General features: G+C 41.9%; 1 protein-coding gene across 3 annotated transcripts in view; it reads right to left on the reverse strand.

Annotated features, from left to right (window-relative positions):
• The window catches only part of LOC147616159 (Mitochondrial import inner membrane translocase subunit Tim17/Tim22/Tim23 family protein), a 50,894-nt gene that overhangs the window by 16,472 nt on the left and 9,907 nt on the right, over nt 1-24,515 (reverse strand). For 2 of the 3 annotated variants that reach the window (XM_086778790.1, XM_086778789.1), the window contains exons 2-4: nt 15,705-15,780; nt 15,509-15,616; nt 14,894-15,149 (exon numbers count right to left, since the gene is read on the reverse strand). In XM_086778790.1, the coding sequence (XP_086634916.1) occupies nt 14,894-15,149; nt 15,509-15,616; nt 15,705-15,746 (406 nt within the window). In that variant the 5' untranslated portion in view covers nt 15,747-15,780. Of the gene's footprint in view, nt 1-14,893; nt 15,150-15,508; nt 15,617-15,704; nt 15,781-17,553; nt 17,971-24,515 lie in introns of those variants that run through there. The other variant, XM_086778791.1, reaches the window with a different exon arrangement.

Here is a 24,515-nt window from a genome sequence, read left to right on the forward strand (position 1 = left end):
CCTGATTGTGACCAATGTCACCCAATTTTGCCAATTTTGCTTAGAAATTGAGCAATTCGGCACCTGTACCTGCTCAATTGATTGAATTGATAAGAAATTCCCAAAATTGAAGGCAAATACCTCTTAATTTTTGAATTTCTCTGAGATTTACAGGCTGAATTTCTGTTGATGCTGTTGCAGAAAAGGAGGCGTCGATTTTTGCTGTTGATGCTGCTGTACACACTGACAATAGAGGGCTAGGCTGGGAATGATAATAGAGGGCTAGGCTTGCTACTCACGCTAGTGCCAGCCGTAGCCTGGGTGCTTTTCAACATTCTGCAGCCGGCGCTGAACCAGATTAGCAAGATGAGGTCGTCGAAGGGGTTAGTAGGCGCCGTAGGCCTGGGTGCAGCGGCGTCGACGCTATTACTTGCGACGTTTCAAGCAGACGCAGCCGTGCAAGAGATGTCGTCGCTTGCTCAGAGTACGAGCGACGCGAGAGGCGTTTTCCTCATAGGGGTACTCGTACCTGCGGTCGGATGGGTACTGTTCAGAATAGGACTGGCGAGCAAAGGAAGGCCAGTCGTGTGTAGTGCTGGTGCGTGTGAGTAGGTTGCCGGGCTACCCGTCGCACGTCGCCGAACTTGCCCCTCTTCCAGCCGTCGACTTCGCCTAGCAGCCCACCGTCTAGCGCCCAACGCTTGAAAGCTCTTCTACTCCAGGCTATCAGCTCTGCCAGCATACGCACATCTGCCCTGTGCTTTGTTCACGCCAAGGTCCAGCACTGCGCATACCAATGCTCACACGCACAGGCTATCGGCCTTCAGCCATGCTTGCTTGGACACACACCTGCAAGCTACTTGCCTGCGCCAGACCATGCTGTCTCAAGACCATACACAGTGCTCTGATACCAGTTGAATGGGAGAGTTAATTAGGGTTATTCATGTGGGAGACATACACAGAGAAACAAGGGAGAGAGAGAGAGAGAGAGAGAGAGTTGTGGGGATAAGTCAACTCACCAAGAGATGAGTGTGTGACTCCCCTATCACACATGTATATTGCACTAGTACACATAGTGCACTTAGTACATTAAAAGTACTAAGTGTACTATGTACTTTAACTTATGGGCTTGTACACACTATAAGGGTGGGCATAGTGCCTTTACCCCAACAATATAGAGAGTGCTCTCTGTTGGATTATTGTGAAATCCCTACGTGGTCAAATAAGTATGTATCTTCTCATACCAAGCTAGAGAAGCTTGTTTGATGAAGGCACTCAAGGGTTAGGGTTAGGGTTTACACAGGTTCAAGCAAGCAAGCGTGGAATCCAAGATGAGAGAACACGACTTCCAATATGCTTCAATGATAGAAAAATCAAGTACAATAGCCACATGATAGTGACCCTAAAGGATAAGTGTTCACATGTCCGGCCATAAATGTGCCGGGTGGACCAAAACACTTATAAACTGCATATAAGTGAAACTGAACTAAACTGGGGGAAAAAACCTCCACTAACTGAAGTAAAAAGTGCCCCAGTAACCTACTGATGATCACTAGCACTCCTCTGGGTGCATACACAGCATAAAACCCAACAAACCTCCCTGGAGTGATATGTGATCACTGTACATCATCCACCAAAAGGAAACAAATTCAAAGCATTGCGGAATGCTTCAAATTTCGGACGTGGTAATGCCTTGGTGAAGATGTCTGCCACATTCTGATCTGTAGGACAGTAGATCAGACTGGTATCTCCTGCCTGGAGTCTCTCCCGAACAAAATGATAGTGAATCTCAATGTGTTTCGTGCGAGCATGAAACACAGGATTCCTGGCCACAGCAATGGCACTCTGACTATCAGTATAGATAGGTGTAGGCTCCTCCACTGAAATATCCATATCAGTCATAAGACGACGCAGCCAAACACACTCAACAGTAGTAGTGTAGGCTGCTCTGTACTCTGCCTCACAAGACGAAGTGGCCACTGTGGTCTGTTTCTTGCTTAGCCAAGAAATGCATGAAGCGCCAAGGAAGAAACAATTTCCACTAGTGGAATGTCTGGTATCAAAGTCACCAGCCCAATTTGAATCACTGTAAGCATGTAACTGCATGTCACCCCCCTCAGGATAAAGCAACCCAAGAGACAAGGTACCCTGCAAATAACGGAATACACGCTTCACAGCTTGCCAATGTGACAACCGTGGGCTGTGCATGAATCTGCTCAACTGAGAGACTGCATACTGAATATCTGGCCTTGTATTACACAAGTAAATGAGGCACCCAACAGCCTGAGCATATGTAGTGGCATCAAAGGAAACACTGTCATCTTGTAGTGACAGTTTCATCCCAGGCTCCATAGGAGTACTAATAGGCTTGCAATCCTGAAATTTAAACTTCTCCAGAAGTTTAGCAACATAACGTGATTGCAACAACCCAATGCCTCTGTTATCCTGCACAAACTGTATGCCCAAATAGTAATGTACAAGGCCCAAGTCAGACATGTCAAATGTCTGTTGCAGTATCTCCTTAAAAGCTGCAATTTTGTCATCATTTGATCCCATGAGCAAGAGATCATCCACATAAAGACTGATGACCAGCAGATCTGTCTCTTCTTTCTTCACATACAAAGTGGCCTCTGATGGACTGTTCACAAATCCCTGAGTGAGTAGAAAAGCATCTATTTTTGCATACCAAGCTCGTGGAGCTTGTTTCAAACCATACAAGGCCTTTTTCAGCCTGCATACTTTCCCCTCATGACCATGTTCTGCAAATCCCATGGGCTGAAATACATAAACTTCCTCCTCGAGGTCCCCATGTAGGAATGCAGTCTTTATGTCCAACTGGTGAACAACCCAACCACGATGTGCAGCCAATGCAATGACACACCTAAGTGTCGACATACGGGATGTAGGAGCAAATGTCTCCTCATAATCAATGCCCTTCTTCTGTGCATAGCCCTTTGCAACTAGACGGGCTTTGTACCTGTCAATGGATCCATCTGCATGTCTTTTCAACTTATAGACCCATTTAGTACCAATGGCTTTCTTGCCTTTGGGCAGATCAACCAAATCCCATGTTTGATTCTTTTTAATAGAATCAATCTCATCCTGCATGGCTTTGTTCCAATGCACATTATCTCGTGCATCCACAAATGAATCAGGCTCATCATCATCCTGTAAACTGGCTGCCATAACCAGATTCAAATCCATGATGTGTGCATGCTCATTGGTCCTTGTCTCCCTACGAGTACGACCAGCAAGAGGACCCTCTAAATGGCTGTCCTGTAATGTCCTCAAATACCATCTAGGTATATGTCTGACCTGTGGTGCCTGCTGTCCCATATTTGGTTCAGCTTCTGGCTCATTTGGTTGCTGAATTTCTGCACCACCTACATCATTTGCTGGCTGTCCAGTACCCTCATGAGTTGGATCACCAACTGTGGAATGAAACTCCATGGGTAGTAGACCTTCAAACACATCATTTTCAGCCTGATTTGCCTCATAACCAGCCATGGATAATTCCGATTTTTCATCAAAAATCACATCCCGACTGATGAATATCTTCCTGGATAGTGGGTCAATATAACCTGTAGCCCTTGCTCTCACGGCTATACCCAACAAAAATGCATTTTGTGGCTTTATCATCAAGCTTCCTCCTCAACTCTTTGGGTATGTGTGCATATGCAAGACACCCAAAGATACGAAAATGCGATACAGAAGGCTTGCGGCCATGCCAAGCCTCAAAAGGAGTAATAGAAACCAATGCCTTTGTGGGACATCGATTCAAAATATGACAAGCACACATTACTGCTTCCACCCAAAAGATATGTGGTAGTCTTTTTGCCTTTAGCATACATCTGGCCATCTCCATGAGTGACCGATTTTTCCTTTCTGCAACCCCATTCTGCTGTGGAGTGTAAGGAGTAGTATACTGATGTTTTATACCTCTACTCCCAAGAAAGGAATTCAGCACATGTGACATATATTCCCCCCCTCGGTCAGAACGGAGAGTCTTCACCTTGCATCCTGACTCTGTCTTAGCAAGTGCTACAAAGGCCAAAAATGCATCATATACCTGTGATTTCTGTGTCAAAGGATAGACCCAGCATATACGAGAGAAGTCATCAATAAATGTTGCAAAATAAAAGCAACCACCTAATGACTTCGTCTGCATGGGACCACAAAGATCACTGTGTATAAGTTGCAACTTTGCAGTTGCTCTTAGAGCCTGATCACGTGGGAAGGAAAACCTGTGCATTTTTCCCAAAATACATCCTTCACAAATGTGATCTGGAGGCTTCTCCATGAGAGGTAGATCTGTAAACATATTATGTCGCTGCATAAGCATAAGACTACCAAAATTTACATGCCCCATGCGAGCATGCCATAACTCCGCATCAACCATAGCTGGAGTAAGAGTGAACGCATGATAAGCAGACTGATCCACTGGCTGAAATGCATCCAACTCATAAAGTCCATGACATAATGTACCAGTAAGCATCAAGGTCAAGGCATTTGCTTTGTCTCTGACCATGCATTTATCATCATCAAAGTAGACCTGCATTCCACAATGTGCTAAAGAAGAGATGGACAACAAATTCTTCTTTATCCCTGGTACATATAAGGCATCTGTAAGGCGGAGAATGGAGCCATCAATGGCTGTAAGCTGAATCTCCCCAATGCCACAAACTGGATATGAAGCATTGTTGGCACACTGAACAGTTTTGCCAACAGGGGCAGGGCCAACATGACTAAACAAATCCTTGCGAGATGTGATATGCTTTGAGGCACCACTATCAAAATACCAAGTACATGCATGCTCTGTCAAACTGAGTGCCTGTGAAGACCAAGAGGCATCATAGCTGCATGTATAAAAACAGTAATCCCAGTCCTCAACAAAAGAAGCAGTCTCTGGAGGAGCTTTAGAAGTATCATTAACTGACATCCCAGCTTCCTTTGCCTTCTCTTTGGCAATCCTCTTCCTACATTCCGTGATGTAGTGACCTGGCTTCTTACAGTAATGACATTTGCCTTTCTTCTTGGGCTGTCCATCACCTTTCTTGGTATCCTGTGAAGAACCACCATCACCTGAATTTTGATTTGCACTCTTTGGCTGAGTTTTTCCTTTCCCCTTTTGACCTGTAGTAAATGCTTGTTCAGCATTTGTGTTCATATTCATATTCTTCCTCATTTGCTCCTCTTGTAGTAAGAGAGCAACAAGTTCCTGATACTTGAGGGGTTCAACAGCATTCCTCATGCTGAGGTTCAAAGAGGTATGGAAAGCCAAGTAAGATCTTGGCAAAGAGTGCAAGATGGTGGACACAAGCTGTGTCTCAGGAATAATCTCATCCACATTGATGAGTTGCTCTCTCAAATCCTGCAGCTTGTTTAAGTGGCTAGACATATCATCTCCTTCATTCATTTTCTGATTTTCAAGCTCTCTTTTCAAAAATGAGATCCTAGCCTCATTACGAGCAGCATACATCTGCTCCAAAGTCACCCATGCATTCTGTGAAGAGCCAGCTGAACGAATATGAGGTATAATGGACCTCTGTACTGACAATGCAATGAGTGACAAAGCTTGTGCATCCCTGGCATCCCATGTCTTTTGAGCATTTGTTCTCTGAGCAGGCAATGGCTGTCCTGGAGCCTGTACCTGTTGTCCTCGTCCACGAGCACCCCCTTGGGGAGGAGTCTCTGGAGCCAATGGACCTGGACGTGGTTCATCACCACTAACAAAATCCCAAAGACCTTTTGCCACAAGCACATTTTTCAGCATAAAACTCCACAAGGAGTAGTTCGTGCCATCCAATTTGTCTTCCTTAGACAAATATGTGAATACATCACTTTGCTGTTGATTTGCCATTATGCTTTACGCACAATGTTGTACCTGTTTACCAAAAAAACCCAATAGCCAAAAACCCTGATAACAACTGTACTCCACTGAATACAGTTCACCCAAATCTGCCTGCACTCTCAATCCTCTGAATGTGCAGCTCAATGCACCAATGACTGAGTAGAGCAGCAAATGGCGTACACAATGCCAAAATGCCCCAAAAATGCCCAAATTTGCTGCACCCAAACTGTGCCAAAAACCTGTATAGTTCTTTGCTAGAAAATCTGCCTGTTGTGCCTGTATATTTTTCACAGAGAAAATAAAAATGCCCAAAAACTGTATTTTAATGCTTACCACCGAATGACTGTGTAGGTTGTGTTATTTCTGCAGGTACTGTTGACTGTACTATGCTTGTACAGTCTACTGGTTCTATATGGAAGCCAGGTACGAAAGCATACAGACGTATCTCTGCAGGTACAGTCGCCAGGTACGCAGCACTGAATGCTGCACTGAAGGTACAGTCGCCAGATACAGAAAGTGTGAGCAGGTACACGTCAGGATGGCTGCGCTTGACTGTACGGGCAGGTACAGTCACTGAAGGCAATGCAGGCGGCGCACAGATGTACGGGCTGAAGGCCGACTGAAGGCGACCAAGCACGGGCAGGTGGTGCAGACTGGCTGGTACACGAGCGCAGAGGTTGTAGGTGGCGTGCTGTACCCGACTGAAGGCGACGTGCAGGAGTTGTAGGCGGCGTACTGTACCCGACTGAAGGCTACGTGCAGTAGTTGTAGGCGGCGTACTGTACCCGACTGAAGGCTACGTGCAGTAGTTGTAGGCGGCGTACAGTACTGAATGTACGGGCAGCTAGCGCACACTTACAGCTGAAGACGGCGCTGGCTGGATGTATGGGCTGGAGATGCTGAAGCCTGCGCCTGACTGGATGTACGTATGCTGTACGGGCAGCAGCAACAAGTGTACGGGCAGAGCAATGCAGAGCTTCAATGCTCTGATACCAATTGAAGGCACTCAAGGGTTAGGGTTAGGGTTTACACAGGTTCAAGCAAGCAAGCGTGGAATCCAAGATGAGAGAACACGACTTCCAATATGCTTCAATGATAGAAAAATCAAGTACAATAGCCACATGATAGTGACCCTAAAGGATAAGTGTTCACATGTCCGGCCATAAATGTGCCGGGTGGACCAAAACACTTATAAACTGCATATAAGTGAAACTGAACTAAACTGGGGGAAAAAACCTCCACTAACACATCCTTACACATGGGTCACTATCAAAGGACGTGTCTATTCATTAAAAGACACACCCCTAAGTCCAAAGGACATAACCGTTGACTCAAGAGCCACACCCCTTCCCAGGGATGTGTCTCTTCACTTGTACCCTTTCGGCCTCTATTTAAGAAAGGTCCCTGTCTCAATGCAAACAACTCAATCTTTCTATCAGCATTTGTCTTATGTTTATTAATTAAGTCTTAATCATGTTAATAAAGCTATAAAAGCTTTACAAAATCAGCCCTTTGGTTTTGTGATGCACGGTCATGAAAACAAAGTATGCAAACTTCTAAAAGCACTTTATGGTCTCAAATGTTGGGTTTTATGCTGTGTATGCACCCAGAGGAGTGCTAGTGATCATCAGTAGGTTACTGGGGCACTTTTTACTTCACAGGTGTCCTTTCGGTTAATAAGGGATTAAGGAGTAATTAAGAGAGTTAGTCACAATCGTGACATTCCCTCCCACTTAAAATAAGACTCCAGCTAAGAAGAGATGACTGTCTTTGAAAGAATTCCCGAAGAAGTTCTGGATATTCCTGTAAGTCTTCATCACTTTGCCAAGTAGAGTCGGAATCATCAAGATCTCTCCATTTAACCAAAAATTCCATAGTGAGTTTATGTCGTGTTTCTTTCTGTCTGACATCAAGAATTATCTCTCGAATTAAGAGTATGTGTTCATCTTCGATTTCTGGAACATAATCCAAATGATCTAAAACTGGAAAATCACCGTCCACAAACTTCTTGAGCCAAGAAATGTGGAAAGTTGGATGAATTCTACCCCAAGATGGTGGTAACTCCAACTTATAACTGAGAGATGAGTTCTTCTTAATAATAAGAAAGGGTCCATAATATCTTGGGCGAAGCTTTGGGAAAATGGATTTCAATGTCTTGTATCGATGAGGGGCAATATATAATAATACCAAGTCTCCTTCTTGAAATTCAATGTGACGACAACGCTTATTAGCTGTGCGTTGATATTGCTCTTGGACGTTGATCCTTAATCTGTAATAGAATATCTTGCATTTCCTGAATGAGGTGGTCTGCTAAAGCCACTTTATGTTGAAGAATAAAGTTGGTAGGAATAAGGGGAGTATGGCCATAAGCTGCTTGAAAAGGTGTGTCATTCCAATAGCTGAATGATAAGAACTATTATAAGCAAATTCCACCAAAGGTAAATATTCTTCCCATGAAGCTAATCGAGACTGAACATAATGCCGTAGCATTTCTTCCCGAATCTGATTAACTCGTTCCGTTTGTCCATCTGTCTGAGGATGATAAGCAAAGCTAAAGAGTAAATTTGTACCAAGAGACTTGAATATCGAAGTCCAAAAATGTCTTATAAACTTTGGATCTCGATCCGAAACTATAGATTTTACAATCCATGAAGTTTGAAGATATACTGTATAAACAGTACTGATCTAAAGCCTGGGCTGCTTTCTTGCACGGGATGAAATGTGCCATTTTAGAAAATCTATCAACCACCACAAGAATCTATGTATTGCCTTTAGAAGAACGTGGCAATGAAGTGATAAAATCCAAACTAATACTTTCCCAACATTCATTGGGAACTGGAAGTGGTTGAAGAAGACCAGCTGGAACTTGTCTGCTAGCTTTCATACGTTGGCATGAGAGACACGCTGTAACAAACTTAATAACATCTTGCTTCATTTGAGGCCAATAGTATGTAGCTGTCAAAAGACGATAAGTCTTATTGATGCCTGGGTGTGCAGCATAAGTGACCATGTGATGTTCTTTCACCAATACTCTTCGAACATGAGTATCATGAGGTACACAAATACGGTCCTGATAATATAATAAACTATCCACTATTGTATATGCTCCATAAATCTTTAAGTTGGAAGGAGCTGCATTCTGAGAATTGAGAATTCGAAATGCATTTCCAAAATCACGATCTTTTGAATAACGGTCCTTGAAACTTTGAGGTATATCCATTTCAACTGTAGAAATAGCCAAGACCGAAGCTGACAGCATACGACTGAGGACATCCGCAACCACATTGGTAAGACCACGAACATACTCAATTGTCATATGAAAACTGGCTAAGAATTCGACCCAGCATGCTTGCCTAGCATTCATAACTGGCTGCTTGAAGATATATTTCAAAGAATGATGATCTGTTTTCACCACTGAATCCGCACCAAGGAGATAATGTTTCCATGCACGATAGGCATGAACAATAGCTAAAAATTCCTTGTCATATACCGGGTATCTTCCTTGAATTGCAGAGTGCCTATGACTGTCAAACGCAATAGCACATCCTTGTTGCATTAAGACGGCACCAGTGGCAATATCAGAAGCATCCGTGTAAACATCAAAGGGGAGAGTAGGGTCTGGAATAGCCATGACAGGAGTTGTTGTCAAAGCTGTCTTTAAATTTGCAAAAGCTTGTGTTGCGGCTTTAGTCCATTGGAATGCAGGAGCGGGCTTTAAAAGTTCAGTGAGAGGAGCAGCTATTTCGGAAAATCGATGAACCTTTGTGTGATAGAAGTTGGCAAGTCCCAGAAAAAGAACAAACATCATGGATGTTTGTGGGAGTTGGCCAATTGACAATAACCTGTATTTTCTTTGGATCCACAGAAATACCGTCTGCTGAAACAACATGTCCAAGGTATTCCAAGGATGTCTTGAAGAATTCACTTTTGCCTGGATTAATATAAAGAGCATTGTCTCGAAGCACCTGGAAAACGATCTTAAGATGTGCCTTGTGGTCTTCCATATTACGACTGAACACCAGGATGTCGTCAAGATAAATAATGACGAACTTGTCCAAAAAAGGACGAAAAAGATCATTCATCGTACTCATAAATGTTGCAGGGGCATTGGTTAACCCGAATGGCATGACCAGGTACTCATAATGACCATATTTTGTGCGAAAAGCTGTCTTATATTCATCACCTTCGCGAATGCGAATTTGATGATATCCAGACTTAAGATCAATTTTGGAGAAGACCTTTGCATGGAGCAATTGATCAAACAATTCATCAATGCGTGGAAGAGGATACTTATTCTTGATAGTTAACTTATTAAGAGCACGATAGTCGATGCAAAGACGCATAGGCTTATCCTTCTTTTTCACCAAAAGCACTGGAGCTCCAAAAGGGCTTTTACTTGGTCGAATATGTCCTTTCTCCAAAAGTTCAGTAAGTTGTCGCTGTATCTCCTGAGATTCCGTAAAAGAAACTCGATATGGAGTACGAGTAGGTGGAGCACTACCAGGAAGAATATCAATAGCATGGTCGACTAGTCGACGAGGTGGGAGAATCGTAGGAAGCTCCTGAGGAAAAAGGTCCAAGTATGGAGCAAAGAAAGGTTGCTTGAGATACATCACCTTTGTATCTATGTCCTCGGGAGGGTCGTTGGCTGAATAGACCATTAAAAGTGCTGAGGAACAACCACTCTTGTGGACCCACCGTTTCACTTAACGAGCTGAAAGGGTTGGTGTAGAAGATTGGTCTCTAATTCCTTCGAGAGCCACAAGCATACCATTTTGAGCAAATTGTATAGAATGGTTTCAGAAACTGATCAGGGGATCATATTGATACAACCATTCTTAACCAAGGATCATATCATAATGTGCCAAATTCATGACTTGGAAATCCAATTTGTCACGATAGTGCTGAATTCGAAAGGAGAGGTGTTTGGCAATGGTGTTACACGAGGATGTGGAACCATCGGCAAGCTCTACTTCATAAACAACAGTACTTGGAGAAGTCCGAATCTTCAATCTCTGAGTCAAGGTGGTTCCCACAAAATTATGAGAACACCCACTGTCAATGAGCACCTGAATAGGGTGACTGGAAATAGAACCTTAAAGAACAAAAACCTGAGTAGACCGCTGAGGCAACGGTGAAGAGGCAATTTGTGCTACAGCAGTAGCGGTAATTACTAAAGCATGTGCAATAGCATGGTGATTAAGTGCACGCTTTCCTTTGTCAACAACTAGGGGTTTCTCCTCAGAAGTGGGGGGTTCAGCATTAGAATTCTGTCAATGGGTTGGTCTTTTTGGGGCACTCAAACCAACGATGAGGTCCATTATAAGTTGTGCACAATCCTGTCGTTTGTTGATCCCGTCCAGAAGGAACAGTAGAAGGACGAGGATTGCGAGATTGGTCACGTCTTGGTCCCATCCACGATCCGAACTGCGTGGTTGAAAGGAGTGAGAACGTCGGAACCGAAAAGAGGACGATCCTTCTGATCGGCGAGGGTGTTGAGAATTATTCCATTGGGAATTAGGCCGGGAGGTAGAAGAGCCAGATGACTCTCTACAACTATCTCGGCTCATACGAGATCCATTGGCTTTTTGAAAGTCATTAGCGCGACCGGAAGAGGCCAAAGTTCGAGAATTAATGTCTACAACACGCTCGGCATATCGTATGGCATCGGCAAGATCGACAGGGTTATATTTCTGACATCGGCACGCAGTGTGGGGTTAAGCCCTTCAACGAAGGCATGAAGTTCGTCCGCTGGGGACAAAGAATCAATCTCTAGTATCAAGTTGGTGAACTGGGAGATATAAGAGGCCAAGGAACCAGTTTGGTCCAAATGGCGTAAGCGATCTTTTTTTTTTTTTTTAATGCGCTAGTCGGCTAACTGTTGGGTTCTCTCTTTTTTTTTTTTTGATAGCGCTGGTCTCACTACCGGGTTTCTTTGCGCAAGTCAGGTTGGCGGTTGCCTCTCGCTAGTCGGGTTGCCGTTAGGTGCTGACTGCCGGCTGCTCACGTGGCTCGTTGAGGCCACGTGTATGAAAGGCTTAAGTATAAGCCTTAAATTATAAGGCTTTTTTTTTTGTGTGAAACGTCATGTTTTTTAAAAAAAACGTGAACCGTTGTCTTGTGAACAAGAAAGGTGGCACCCTTGGCTTGGATAGCGATTCATCCCGAAAGGATGCGCTCAAAACCTTTAGGGGAATACGGGGCAGCGTGCCAGCACATGGATGCAACCCTAGTGTGAGTCTCTGCTTTTCATCGTTGTGTTTTTTTTTAATTTGAAAAAATTGGAAAAAAATGCTTAATCAAGCAAAATTGGCAAAATCAGGTAAAATTAAATGGGGCATTCTCTCCTGCTCTTCCATTCAACACTTGCTACACCCAATTTTAGGGTTTGGACGGGCTGATTTTAGGATTAGGGTTTGGACTGATTTTAGGGTTAAGGTTAGGGTTTGGGCATCTCACAGGGCGGAAAAAAAGTTTGCTCTGATACCACTGTAAAGCTTTTATAGCTTTATTAACATGATTAAGACTTAATTAATAAACATAAGACAAATGCTGATAGAAAGATTGAGTTGTTTGCATTGAGACAGGGACCTTTCTTAAATAGAGGCCGAAAGGGTACAAGTAAAGAGACACATTCCTGGGAAGGGGTGTGACTCTTGAGTCAACGGTTATGTCCTTTGGACTTAGGGGTGTGTCTTTTAATGAATAGACACGTCCTTTGATAGTGACCCATGTGTAAGGGTGTGACCCTTCACAGGTGTCCTTTTAGTTAATAAGGGATTAAAGAGTAATTAAGAGAGTTAGTCACAATCGTGACAGATTTACATAAACTTCTTCCTGCAAATCCCCATTGAGAAAAGCTAATTCTATGTCCAATTGATGCACTTTCCATCCATGATGGACAGCCAATGCAATAACACATCTAACTTTGGCCATACGAGAAGAAGTAGGTGCCAAAGTCTCATCATAATCGATGCCCTTTTTCTGGGCATATCCTTTGGCTACGGGCCTGGCCTTGTACTTGTCAATGGTACCATCAAACTTTCTTTTCGACTTGTATACCCACTTTGTGCCAATGGGCCAGCAGGCAAGTCTATCAGATCCCATGTGCTGTTCTTATGGATAGAATCCATCTCATTTTGCATGGCTTTTACCCAATGCTCATTCTCATGAGCCTCTTCAAATGACTCTGGCTCATCTGCATCACAAAGTGTACTCATGCAAGCAACATCTCCATGTTCTCTTGCATTACGAGAACCAACCCATATCCTGCTACCAAGGGGAGCTGAAAGTTTGCTCTCCTGTAAAGTACGAAGCAGCCAACGAGGCACAACTCTAGCCTCTTCAAATGAATCTGGTTCATCTACATGGCTTTTACCCAATGCTCATTCTCATGAGCCTCTTCAAATGAATCTGGCTCATCTGCATCACAAAGTGTACTCATGCAAGCAACATATGCATGTTCTCTTGCATTACGAGAACCAGCCCGTGGCCTGCTACCAAGGGGAGCTGAAAGTTTGCTCTCCTGTAAAGTACGGAGCAGCCAACAAGGCATAACTCTAGCCTCTTCCGTTGCAGTCCACTCTTGCTCCATTGCTTCCTTGACATTTTGAGGTGTAATGAGCTCATTTATGGGCTGATTTTGAGCACCCAAATGCTCTCCCTTAGGCAAAGTTGATAGCTGATCTATTGTGCCATGAATTCCCAACGGGAATAATCCTTCAAACATGTTAAGTAGGCTTGAAGGTGGCTGTCTAAAAAATTCAACCAATGCCTGGTCTGAATTTTCAGCAAACACAACATCTCTACTGTCCAAAATCCTTTGTGTGAAAGGATTAAAGAGATGGTCGCCTTTACTGCCACTATTACAACCCACAAATATGCACTTAGCTGCTTTGTCATCAAGCTTACCTCCCAATTGCTGAGGTACATGTGCATAAGCTATACATCCAAAAACTCTTAAGTGTTCAACTTTAGGTTTCCTTTCATGCCAGGCCTCATATGGCATTATGGTTTTTAATGCTTTGGTAGGGCATCTATTCAACACGTGTAGCACACATTATTGCCTCCATCAAGAATTTGTGAGGAAAGCCGTTGCCTTTAACCATGCATCTAGCCATTTTCATCAAAGACCTATTCTCTCTCTCAACAAAACCATTTTGCTATCACATGCACTCTACACTGTAGTGCATGGTGACAAGATGGCTCATCATCATCAATGCAACATTGTACATTATTAGTACCCTTTAGGATGATAATTGTCGTACGTCGATTGTAATCCTCAGTCCAGAATAAGTCAGGCATGAGCTACGTAACCCTTTACCTACTGTTAGCACTCTTCTCAGCCACTTGTATGCGGAGTCTCGTGTACGTGTGCATGCATTGATGTCAATGGCCATGCGATGTGTCACACCTAGTGTGATTTGTGTGAGTCAAAAGATAAGGTTTGCAACCTATAAAAAAAGCATGTACTTGGTGTACTTAAGACCATTCTAATCAATGAATTATATGCTCCCTCTCATTCGAGCTTTGTTTCTCTCTCTAAGCTTTCTCTCTCTACTGCACACTCACAGCTATGGATACCTTTAGTTCCTAATAGCCAAAACACTTAAGAGCAAGGACACCACTGAATCGTCGAGCTCTTTGTGGCTAAAATTGGTCATCTAGACTTGACTAAAAATCAGCGAGACATCTGCTCACATGCCAATGTCAGGGTGCACTATGTGGAAGCCTCATTCTTTAAACTGTTTAAAAGCACAAAACTAAGAATATGCTGAGTTGAGTTCATCACACATGTTTGGTTAAAAAACTTTCCATGCAAGTTAGAAGTGTGCAATCTGTGCGGCATTGTAAGTCGGCTCCATCCTTAACAGGGCAGGACCTTTTTGATGTAGCACCAACAGGTCTAGTTAAATACAAAATGAGCTCCATGAACATCCAGAGGTGGTATGGGTGTCTTAGCTCAATACTTAAAACCCTAACATCCACATGCAATTACACACGGACATGCTAACATACCGATCATATTCAACAAAGGGCTAAAAAGAAGGGTTTGGTGATTACACAGGAAACCAACAGTAGCGGCTGTCAAGCCTCCGGCCGCAACCACATTTAAAGCGTCGCGTGATCTTCGTCGAAATGCCAGATATTGTTCAGTGGCACAAAATAAAGCAGTAAATAATCCGAGTTTAGCACCTCCCATGGCCGTCCCTCGTGCTACCCGCAGAACCTTTTCCTCCATTATTGCTCTTAAAAGATTGCGTCGTTGCCTGTGATTGATCTCAGCAGATTGGTGAGCCAGAAGTGTTTCCTCTTTCTCCTGTCCATCCCAAATTACCAAAAGAAAAAGTGAAAGAAAGAAGTGCATGTAAGATCCATCTGGATAAATTATCTCAAAAAAATGTAAATTATCCAGGACTCCACTCCCTTGTATTTTTTAAAGCGTATAAGAATGTCTAGCTCTATTTTTATCAGTAAAAATTATCCATAAAAAATTAAAATGTTGCAATTTTTCTTTTTCTTCATCGGATGCCATTTCCACATCTAACCCTAAAAATGCAATCTGCATTTTCAATAAGCTCATGGGAAAAAAACACCTGAGAGAAAATGTAGGTGATTTCTGTGCAAATTAGAAACAATTAATTGATGATTTATTTATTTTATTTTTTTTGTACTCACAGAGAAGACCATGGCCTCTTTACACCCTCCGTAGAGCATGCCTGCAAGCACTCCAAAAGTTGTCTTGGTGCCCCACTCCTCCAATTCAGACTTGGGAATCAAAGGTGGCTACAATCCGCAAATCGCCCAAAATCAAAATCAAGCAGAGGTGAAATGCTGTAATCAACACAAGATCGGGCAACCTTCATAACCTCACCTTTTTGGGTGCACTTGCGGTGTCTTCGTCAGATGCAGCCATCCTGCAAACTTCAAAAGAGAATCTCGTCTCCAACCTAAGTCATCATGCAGAAACTATGTAGAATTATTTTATTGTTTTTGGATACAGCTGCTCCATAAAAACCTTTATTTCAACCAATCAAATATCTTGTAAATGTCTGGTATGTATTGATATTTGTTAACACTTGATTATAATGTATTATCATTTTAAATCGTATGTGTGAATTGGTCATCTGCCACCAACACTTTTGGCGATCTTGCTAGGGATCAAACCTAGAATCTCTAGTTCCAACTTCCAATCCTTAATTCCCAATTCCCTATAGGTAGCATCCGAAATAATGTTCACTCCCAACCTACCATCGCTTTTGGCGATCTTGATAGGGATCAAACCTAGAATCTCTAGTTCCAACTTCCGATCCTTAGTTCCCAATTCCCTATAGGTAGCATCTGAAATAATCTTCACTCCCAACCTATAGAGAATTGGGAGTGGCACCTTTTGATGGCCAGGCAACCGATTGGCACGCTCAATATGACCCGCATCATTTTTTCACTTTCAAGGACCTGCAAGATGTCTTCCTTCATTATTTCTGCTAGAAGGACAAGTCATCCTCGTAAGTGCTAGATAAGATATATTGTCTGGAGCAGAAGAGTTTACTAGTCGAAGATTATGCAGCTAAGTTATGCACTCTCCATGGATCAGCCAATTGAAGCTTAATGGGGGAGTGGTTTGTATGCAGATTACATAGAAAGTTAAAACCAACTATCATATTAGTTGACCTCATAGTGGGTGGTTTTGATGCATTAGTGGAGGTTTCCAACAGGCATTCTAAATGCAATTTAATAGAAAAGACTCCTAAGATGGGAAAATACAAGTAGGATATGGATTCCTCGGATTTAGACCAGGAAGTGGAGGACACTTTGGACAAAGACTCATATGCAGATTTGGATTCAGATTTAAAGCACTGGAACTGAAAGAAGAAAAGCCAGAAGTTGGATAAGAAAGTCAAGGATCAACTCTTGGCAGTATTGGCAAAGTTCACAAAAGGAAGTGCATGAGGAATTGGATCTAGAGTCCAACTAGATATTTGGTGTACCAAGTGCTTCAATCAAGGTCATACCAAGGAAGGTTGTAAGTTAACCCATATTGTGCAATATGCGAGACCACGACTCATGTTACCGAGGCTTGTTGGTATAATAGTCAAGGTTCATTGTCCACAGTGAGCAGCCGAGATGGCACAACTATAATAATTTTAGTACAACAAGTGACTACTATTAATCCAGTTAGTACCGGCCCACCACCATATCACCGGTACAGGTGAGGTAGACTAGGGAGAATATTGGAGGCACTTTTTTAATTTATTACTATAAGGCTCTAGGGCACAGGAAGTCGGAATGCTCGGTTTGGTAGTGCCATCAACTGGAGCTACAACAAAATCGGGTAAAGGTGTCTCCTTTGATGAAGTCCCCGATAAATAATATGGTCTAGATTGAGCCGTTATTACTAGTGGAAGACAGTCCACCATAGATTGTATTGGTGGACTGTCTTCCACACGAGTTGTATTGGTCATGAAGATCTCAAAGACATGAAGCTCAATATGACCTTCGATTAGTTACTGTGCTTGGTGACTTATTGAACACAATTGATCCAAAATCTTGTGGCTACAAACCAAGGTCACTAAAGCACAACCTGATAAGGAAACAAACATAGAAGAGGAAGAGGCGAGTACATCGTTTAAGGTGCACCCAGTCGTGGATTGGGATGCAACAGTTCTAGAAGTTACAATTTAGATACCCTAACCCTCCTTGAAACATATCCAAAAAGAGATTACCTGGTGAACCGCAACTATCGTGAGGATCTTTCCAATGGCCGAGCTCGTACCCCTTGAGGTCTTCAAGCTCTACAACTCCTTGAGAAGCAATTCCACCACGCCTCCCGCGAGCGTTGTCACACCGTTGCGTTGCACTACGAGTCCTCGTCCCTCCTCTCACCTCACTTCACTTACACACACTCACACTAGCATATGCATTAGGGAGAGAGATTAGCAAGAGGATTAGCAAGAGTAAGACTCTATTGCACAATGGGAGAGTGTCTTGTATGATGAGAGATATACATGGCTATAAGTGTTTACACTCACTTAAATTGTGGCCGACCGGGCACTTTAGGCTCATAAGAGGTCTAATGTTATATACAATGACTACTCTCATAATATATCCATGAAGTACATCACTTAGGACTTCATCCTATCTTGCTGCCACACGCTCTTGAAGCGAGAATCGCCATAAATACTCCGTCACACCATTACAGGCGCCCATCCAAGTTGTAGCTTTGGACACTTTTGCTTTATATCTTGAATGTATGACCCTTTGGTGTATCTACCGTGACTCCTTGATGTAAGATAATGATGGTAGCTCTTGTTAATCTTAGAACTAGATTAACACATGGCAAGACCCCATCAAGGGAGTGGTCCTTGATGGTAGGTCGGGAGTGAACATTATTTTCGATACTACCCATAGGGAATTGGGAATTAAGGATGAGGAGCTGGAGCCGGCCCCATTTCAAATCAAAATGGCTAGCCAATAAAGAGTGAAACCTCTTGGTCTAATCCAAAGTATAGATACACAGATAGCAGGATGTGATTTTCCAGTAGCATTTATTGTGTTAAAGATAAAGGGGATCTCAGGATCTTACCCAATGTTGTTGGGTAGACCTTGGCTGTGGCAACAAAAATTAAGTATAACTAGCCAACGGATCATATTACAATTTGGAACCGAAAGAAGAAGGTCTAAGTACAAGTTTCTAGAGCTATGCTATAGCAGAGTCAATCCACCCGATATGAGCTGAAGGAGGCCTGATTTTTTTAGAAAGGGGAGATATTGATGAGGAGGAAGAGATTCTCACTGAGAATTTAGATTTGGTCTCATTGTTTAAGGTGGTTGTGGACCAAATTGTGCCTTAGTATACCCCAAATGGCAATCTGCATACATCACTGGTACTCCAAGCTAACCTCTTGCATGAGACAGGCATACTGGAAGAAATCAAGGCTTTAGCACACGAGAGGGAAATGAAGCACACTCGCCAAATTAAGGAAGATGATTTGAAAGACATAATTTGGGAGATGAGAATGATCCAAAGATGGTATGGGTCAGGAGTTAACTAGATTCAAAATTTAAAAAGAAACTCCTATGTGGATGTGTTTTCCACGAGTTACAAAGATATGAAGGGTGTGGATCCTCAATTTTATCAACATCATGTCAATCTTATGGAAGATGATGTTCCAGTTAAAGCAACGGAGATATCGAATAAAAACCCTAATTAAGCAAAATAAGTCAAGGAAGAGATTGATAAACTCTTACAGGTGGGATTTATTTATCCAGTGAATAAGGTGACTCAACTGTCACCAATAATAATAGTTATGAAGAAGAATGGAAAGGTGCATGTATGTGTGAATTACAAAAAATTGAATGCAGCAACTTAAACGAATTCTTTCCCACTCAGTTCATAGATTCAATGTCGGATACTAAGCAAGTCATGAAATTTATTCTTTTCCACTCTGTTCATAGATTCAATGCTGGATACTATAGCAAGTCATGAAATATATTCTTTCCCACTCTGTTCATAGATTCAATGCTGGATACTATAGCAAGTCATGAAATATATTCTTTCCTAGATGGCTTCAGCAGATATAATCAGGTTCTGATGACCTCAAAGGATCAAGAGGAGATGGCCTTTGTGACAAAATGGGGAGCTTTTGTTTCCAATGTGATGACTTTTGGCCTACAAAATGCTCCAGGTTCAGTTCAAAGAATGGTCCAAGAAAGAAATCTTTTATGAATATTTGGTCACTTTTATGCAAGTATTCTTTGGATAATTTTAGTGTTTTCAACAAAATAGTGGTCCAGCATCTTGTGTGTCTAGCATTGTGTCTAGAAAAATGTTGTTTTGCTCACTTAAGCTTGAATATGGCTAAATGCGCCTTTGTTGTGGAATCCTTCTGGGACATGTAGTGTCTGCAAACAACCGGAATTGTAGTGGATTCTAAAAAAGTGGAAGTAGTTAAAACTTTGAGGGCACCTCGCAATATTAAAGAATTAGGGAAATTTGTGGGACAGATCAAGTTGCATAATCGGTTTTTCAGATACTTAGCAAATGTGACATATCCCATATACTCCTTACAAAGAAAGAGGTTCCGTATGATTGGATAGTATAGTGTCAGCAAATATTTTAGATATTTACAATCAATTTGTTGCTCCAATTGTTCAACCATCAGATTGGTCCAAACTATTCCATGTGTTCATTGATGCATTTGACATGGCAGTGGGAGTGTGCTTATGCCAAGAATCTGATGTGGATTGTTCAACCTAGTGTATTATGCCAGCCAAATGCTATCCAGAGTAGAAAGAAATTTATTCTTCTACAGAAAGGGAAGCTCTTAGGATGATTTATTCTGTTAAGAATCTTGGGCATTATCTTTTGAGCAACAAATTCACATTTCATGTAGATCACCAAGTCTTGTTGTTCTTGGTGAATAAGCCTAATTTAGAAGGAAAATTAGTAAGATGGATGTTGATATTACAGGAATTTGATTTCATTGTTTGGCATACACTAGGTAATCAGTATGCAGTGGCAGATTTCTTGTCTAGAATTGAGACTAGGGAGCCACCAGATCAGTTAACGGGATAAGAATCTATTTCAAATATATGTTCCCCTAGATTGGTATGATAAAATACTTGTTTTTTTGACAGAAGGTAGTTTTTCAGAAGGAATAAACCAAGATTACCATAAGAGGTTAGCCCTCCACAAAGAAACATTTTTGGTGATTACTGGATAATTGTACAAAATGGGCATTGATCATATTATTCATCATTGTGTGCAGTCAAATGAGTAGCAAGTAGTATTAATGGAGACCCATCAAGGTATAAGTGGCGGCCATTTTTTAAGAGAGGTTACAAGTCGAAAGATCTTTCAAGAAGGATTATGGTGGCCTATAGTATTAAAATATGCATGGAAGTTTACTCATGATGAGTATGATGTTTGTCAAACAGTCAAATGTGGCAAATTAGATGCCTCACACTCTTGTATTATCTTTGGAACCCTTTCAAAAATGGGGTCTGGATTTTGTTGGGCCATTTGAAACTCTTGGTCATTGGCCCGACAACAATAATTATTTTTTAGTGGCCATGGATTATTGTGCCAACAAGTGGGTACACGTCAGAGCTTTGAGAGATAATAAAGCCAATTCAATGGCCAAATTTTTGTATGAGCTGATCATGACCACGTTTGGATGTCCGATAGAATTGGTCACAGTGAACAAGGCAGCCATTTTCTTAATACAATAGTACAAAAGTTGACCCAACAACAAATGATAATTCATAAGAAGTGTACAATGTACTATCCATAAGCCAATGGGTAGACATAATCTTCTAACAAGATCTTGCAAATAATTATAAAGAAAGTAGTGAATGAGAACCGTACAAATTGGGATTAGAAGCCACAATCTGCTTTCTAGGTGTTTCGGACTACTTATAAGGCATGTGCCATTTTCCATGGTGTATGGGCTGGAGGTAGTAGTCCCCATGGAACTTATGGTGCCAAGCTTACAAGTGGCAGCTACTGCGAGATTATCCTCGGAAGAGTTCAAAGCAAATAGACTTCAACAATTACTTTCTTTGGATGAGAAGCGATTGCAGAGTATCTGGATGTCCGATGTCATCTAGCATTGAAGAAAGCATTGGTTCAACCAAAATTCTAAGTATCCACGGATCTTTGATATTGGTGACTCGATCTTATCATTTAATTCAAGGATGAGCTCGCACCTTGAAAAGCTGAAGCTTTGCTCATATGGGATATCCAAAAGGATTGGATCTGGAACATTCAAGCTTACAACAATTGATGGTGTCAAATTGTCGAAGCTGTTAGATGTCAATACCAACACCACCAAGGCTTGGCTGGAAAAGGTGGGCTTGCTGCAGTTTGCATCCCTTCTGTGGTGGACAGAGGCTATGAATAATCTTGATGCAATAAACTAGCTTGACAAAATGCAAAAGAATGGTGCAATTTCGTGCCAAGGATGGTATGCATGCCATTGTGATCCACTGTATATATCCAAAGTCTTTATGCTATCATTGGAGGGTGCTGCATACATTATTCCAATAACTAAGGAAGAGATGGAGGCATTGTTTGTCTCAAAGGGTCTAGCAAGGAGCACAAGATAGCCAATCATTCTAACCCCATCAATTGCCTCCATTTTTGATTCATCACAGAGATGCTTATGTTCACACATAAGACTATAAGAGAGCCAAGGGTTCTTAGCTATAGACATGGGAAAATAGGTGTCATGGGATACCCTGTTATGCAATCAACTGATTGTAGAAATGAATTATTTGAATCCACAATCTCAAAAAAATAAGATTCTACCTTATCTCAGTCTGCTGGTGTGGCCAATGGCTTGAGCCAAGGGACTATTCCCCCATAGACTGTTGCTTCCAGATTAACCCCTAACCTCTAATTTGTGAAGAAGAAAAAGATTGTGGCTAGACATGTTAATGAGAATGAGGCAACATAAGCACTGAAGAAAGCGGAAGTAGAGAAGGTAGTTGAAACACACAGCCTCGGACATTGACCCTCAGACACATCACTGAATAACTAGAGAAGGGTTCCGACAAGCTACTTGAAACCCCCCCAATGTATTTGAAAACCTCTGCGATGTTTTCACCATCAACAGTCTTTCCTAAGGAAGTAAGCTTGGACCTAGTGCAATTAGCTAGTTCATACATTGCCCAGTGTGCCTCGCTATTGGTGGGGAGCTCCATGATGACAAATCTGAAGGAGTAGAACTAAGTCCTACAAATATAGCTCCAAAAAACACATGCCGAATTGGTAGAACTTCTAGCCATCCGGAACCAATTGGCAGCTTTAGAAAATCAGAATCATATCATGAGCCAGTCTTTGGAAGCCATGCAACAAGATTTACACTAGGTGTAATCTGCCAAAGATAAAATACAAGGGGAGCTTCTGGATGTGCAAAATAAATATAGTACTATAGGACTCCATGCAAATAATGTTTATCAGTAACATTTATTTTCTATGCATCAGATAGAGGCTGTTACTCAAGAAGACAAAGATCAATTACATATTCTAAAGAGCCGGATAGCTACAATGGAATTAGGAGAAGATTCAGAAGTTTATGAGTTGTCTGCCCGTCAAAATGGATGCATATGAAGCCCACTATATGCAACTTTTATAGGATGCATATGATGGCTACATGGAGCAATTACGGATTCTGCTGAATACTCTAATACTTCAAAATCTAGAAGACGGATCTTATAGATAGCAATGCCCCAACATTGCTACTGAACAGTCTGAAGGGAAAACAAAAACTACAATTGGAACTCAAACATCAACAATAACAACAATTTCTCAAATATCTTCATCTGATAAGGGTAAATGGCTTATAGATGAAATAAAAAATATGAAGCATTTAAAAGCTTTATATATTGTATGTGAGCAAGCTCTGGTTTATATGAATAGAGTGTAAAGAGCTAAGTGATGAGAAGCTATCTCTTGATGTAGCTAACCAGTAGTTGGAGAAAAATCAACTGAAGTTGATTAAGCAACAAAAAAAAAAGATGCATTCAACAACTCCAAAAGAGGCTTAGATCTTCAAAAGAGCATAATGCTACAATTAAGAAGTTAGATGAATATGAAGACAAAATGGAACAAATGGAAATAGAATTCTTAGAAAGATTATATAATTTACAAAGTATAAATAAAATGCATAAAGAGCAATCTGATTTTAGTGCAAAGATAGTTCAAACATATGAAAGATAACATAAAAATATATATTCAGAATGCAAATGAACTTCTCAAGTAAAATCAAATATAATTTCCTAAAGAATGGAGTAGCTTATTTGTCCATCATTATGTCGCAAGAGAACCATAAGCAATGCCCACCCCTTCAACCACTCCTTAATCTGTTCAAGCACCAGAGAATCCATCTGGATCCCATCATCATTCTGAATACAACATCGTAGAGTCTTCTAACTCTTTGGCCAAGGTAATCAAGCATTACAGAGAGATGACGAAGAAGATATAGGTACGAAACTGGTAGTTGTTTGCTGGAGGCAAACGTATCTTAATCGACAAGTTAAAATGTTTTTTTTTTCCATAAGCGCGGTGAATTGAATTAGAATAGAACAAAAATTACATCAGCATGGAGAGCATCAAGGGAGAAACCATAGTACCAGACAGAGGTGAATCTATACGACCAGGATACAACCAACCAGGATACAACCAGTCAAGGGGCAGACAAGAGAACGTGGCCAGGAGCTGGGAATACAAGGGGCTTCCACAAAACAGGGTGAATAGCATGTGAGAGTTCATGGGGGCTGTAGGGAGGGCAGCCAACTTGGCCTGCACACTCTCCAAGAAGCAACGTCCTTCCATAATCCGGGTCCAGGTGGTGGATCTCAATGTCCAGGCTCTTTTCCCGTTCATCTCTGGTCAAGTAGTGATCTCTGAACGCTTCATTGAGCTTTGTTGCAAGCAGATGAGTGTGATAGAACTCGGTGTCCTTCAGGACAGCCTTCTTGGTCTTGTAGCTGGTTACTTCGTCTTCTATGACTGTTATAGCCAAGTGATCTTTCCAGTCAGTAGCCATTAGAAGCAGGGAGGTTGTCAATCTCCGACTGGAGATCGTCCAAAAACTGGTTGCCTTCCTCAATCTGTGATGCCAGGTGGCTGATATTGATTTCCAGATCCTTCTCCCACTCATCCCTCATGCATTGTCGATCC

Source organism: Cibotium barometz, chromosome 39, assembly GCF_041138505.1.
Source record: "Cibotium barometz isolate CiBa-2024 chromosome 39, ASM4113850v1, whole genome shotgun sequence".
NCBI lineage: Eukaryota > Viridiplantae > Streptophyta > Polypodiopsida > Cyatheales > Cibotiaceae > Cibotium > Cibotium barometz.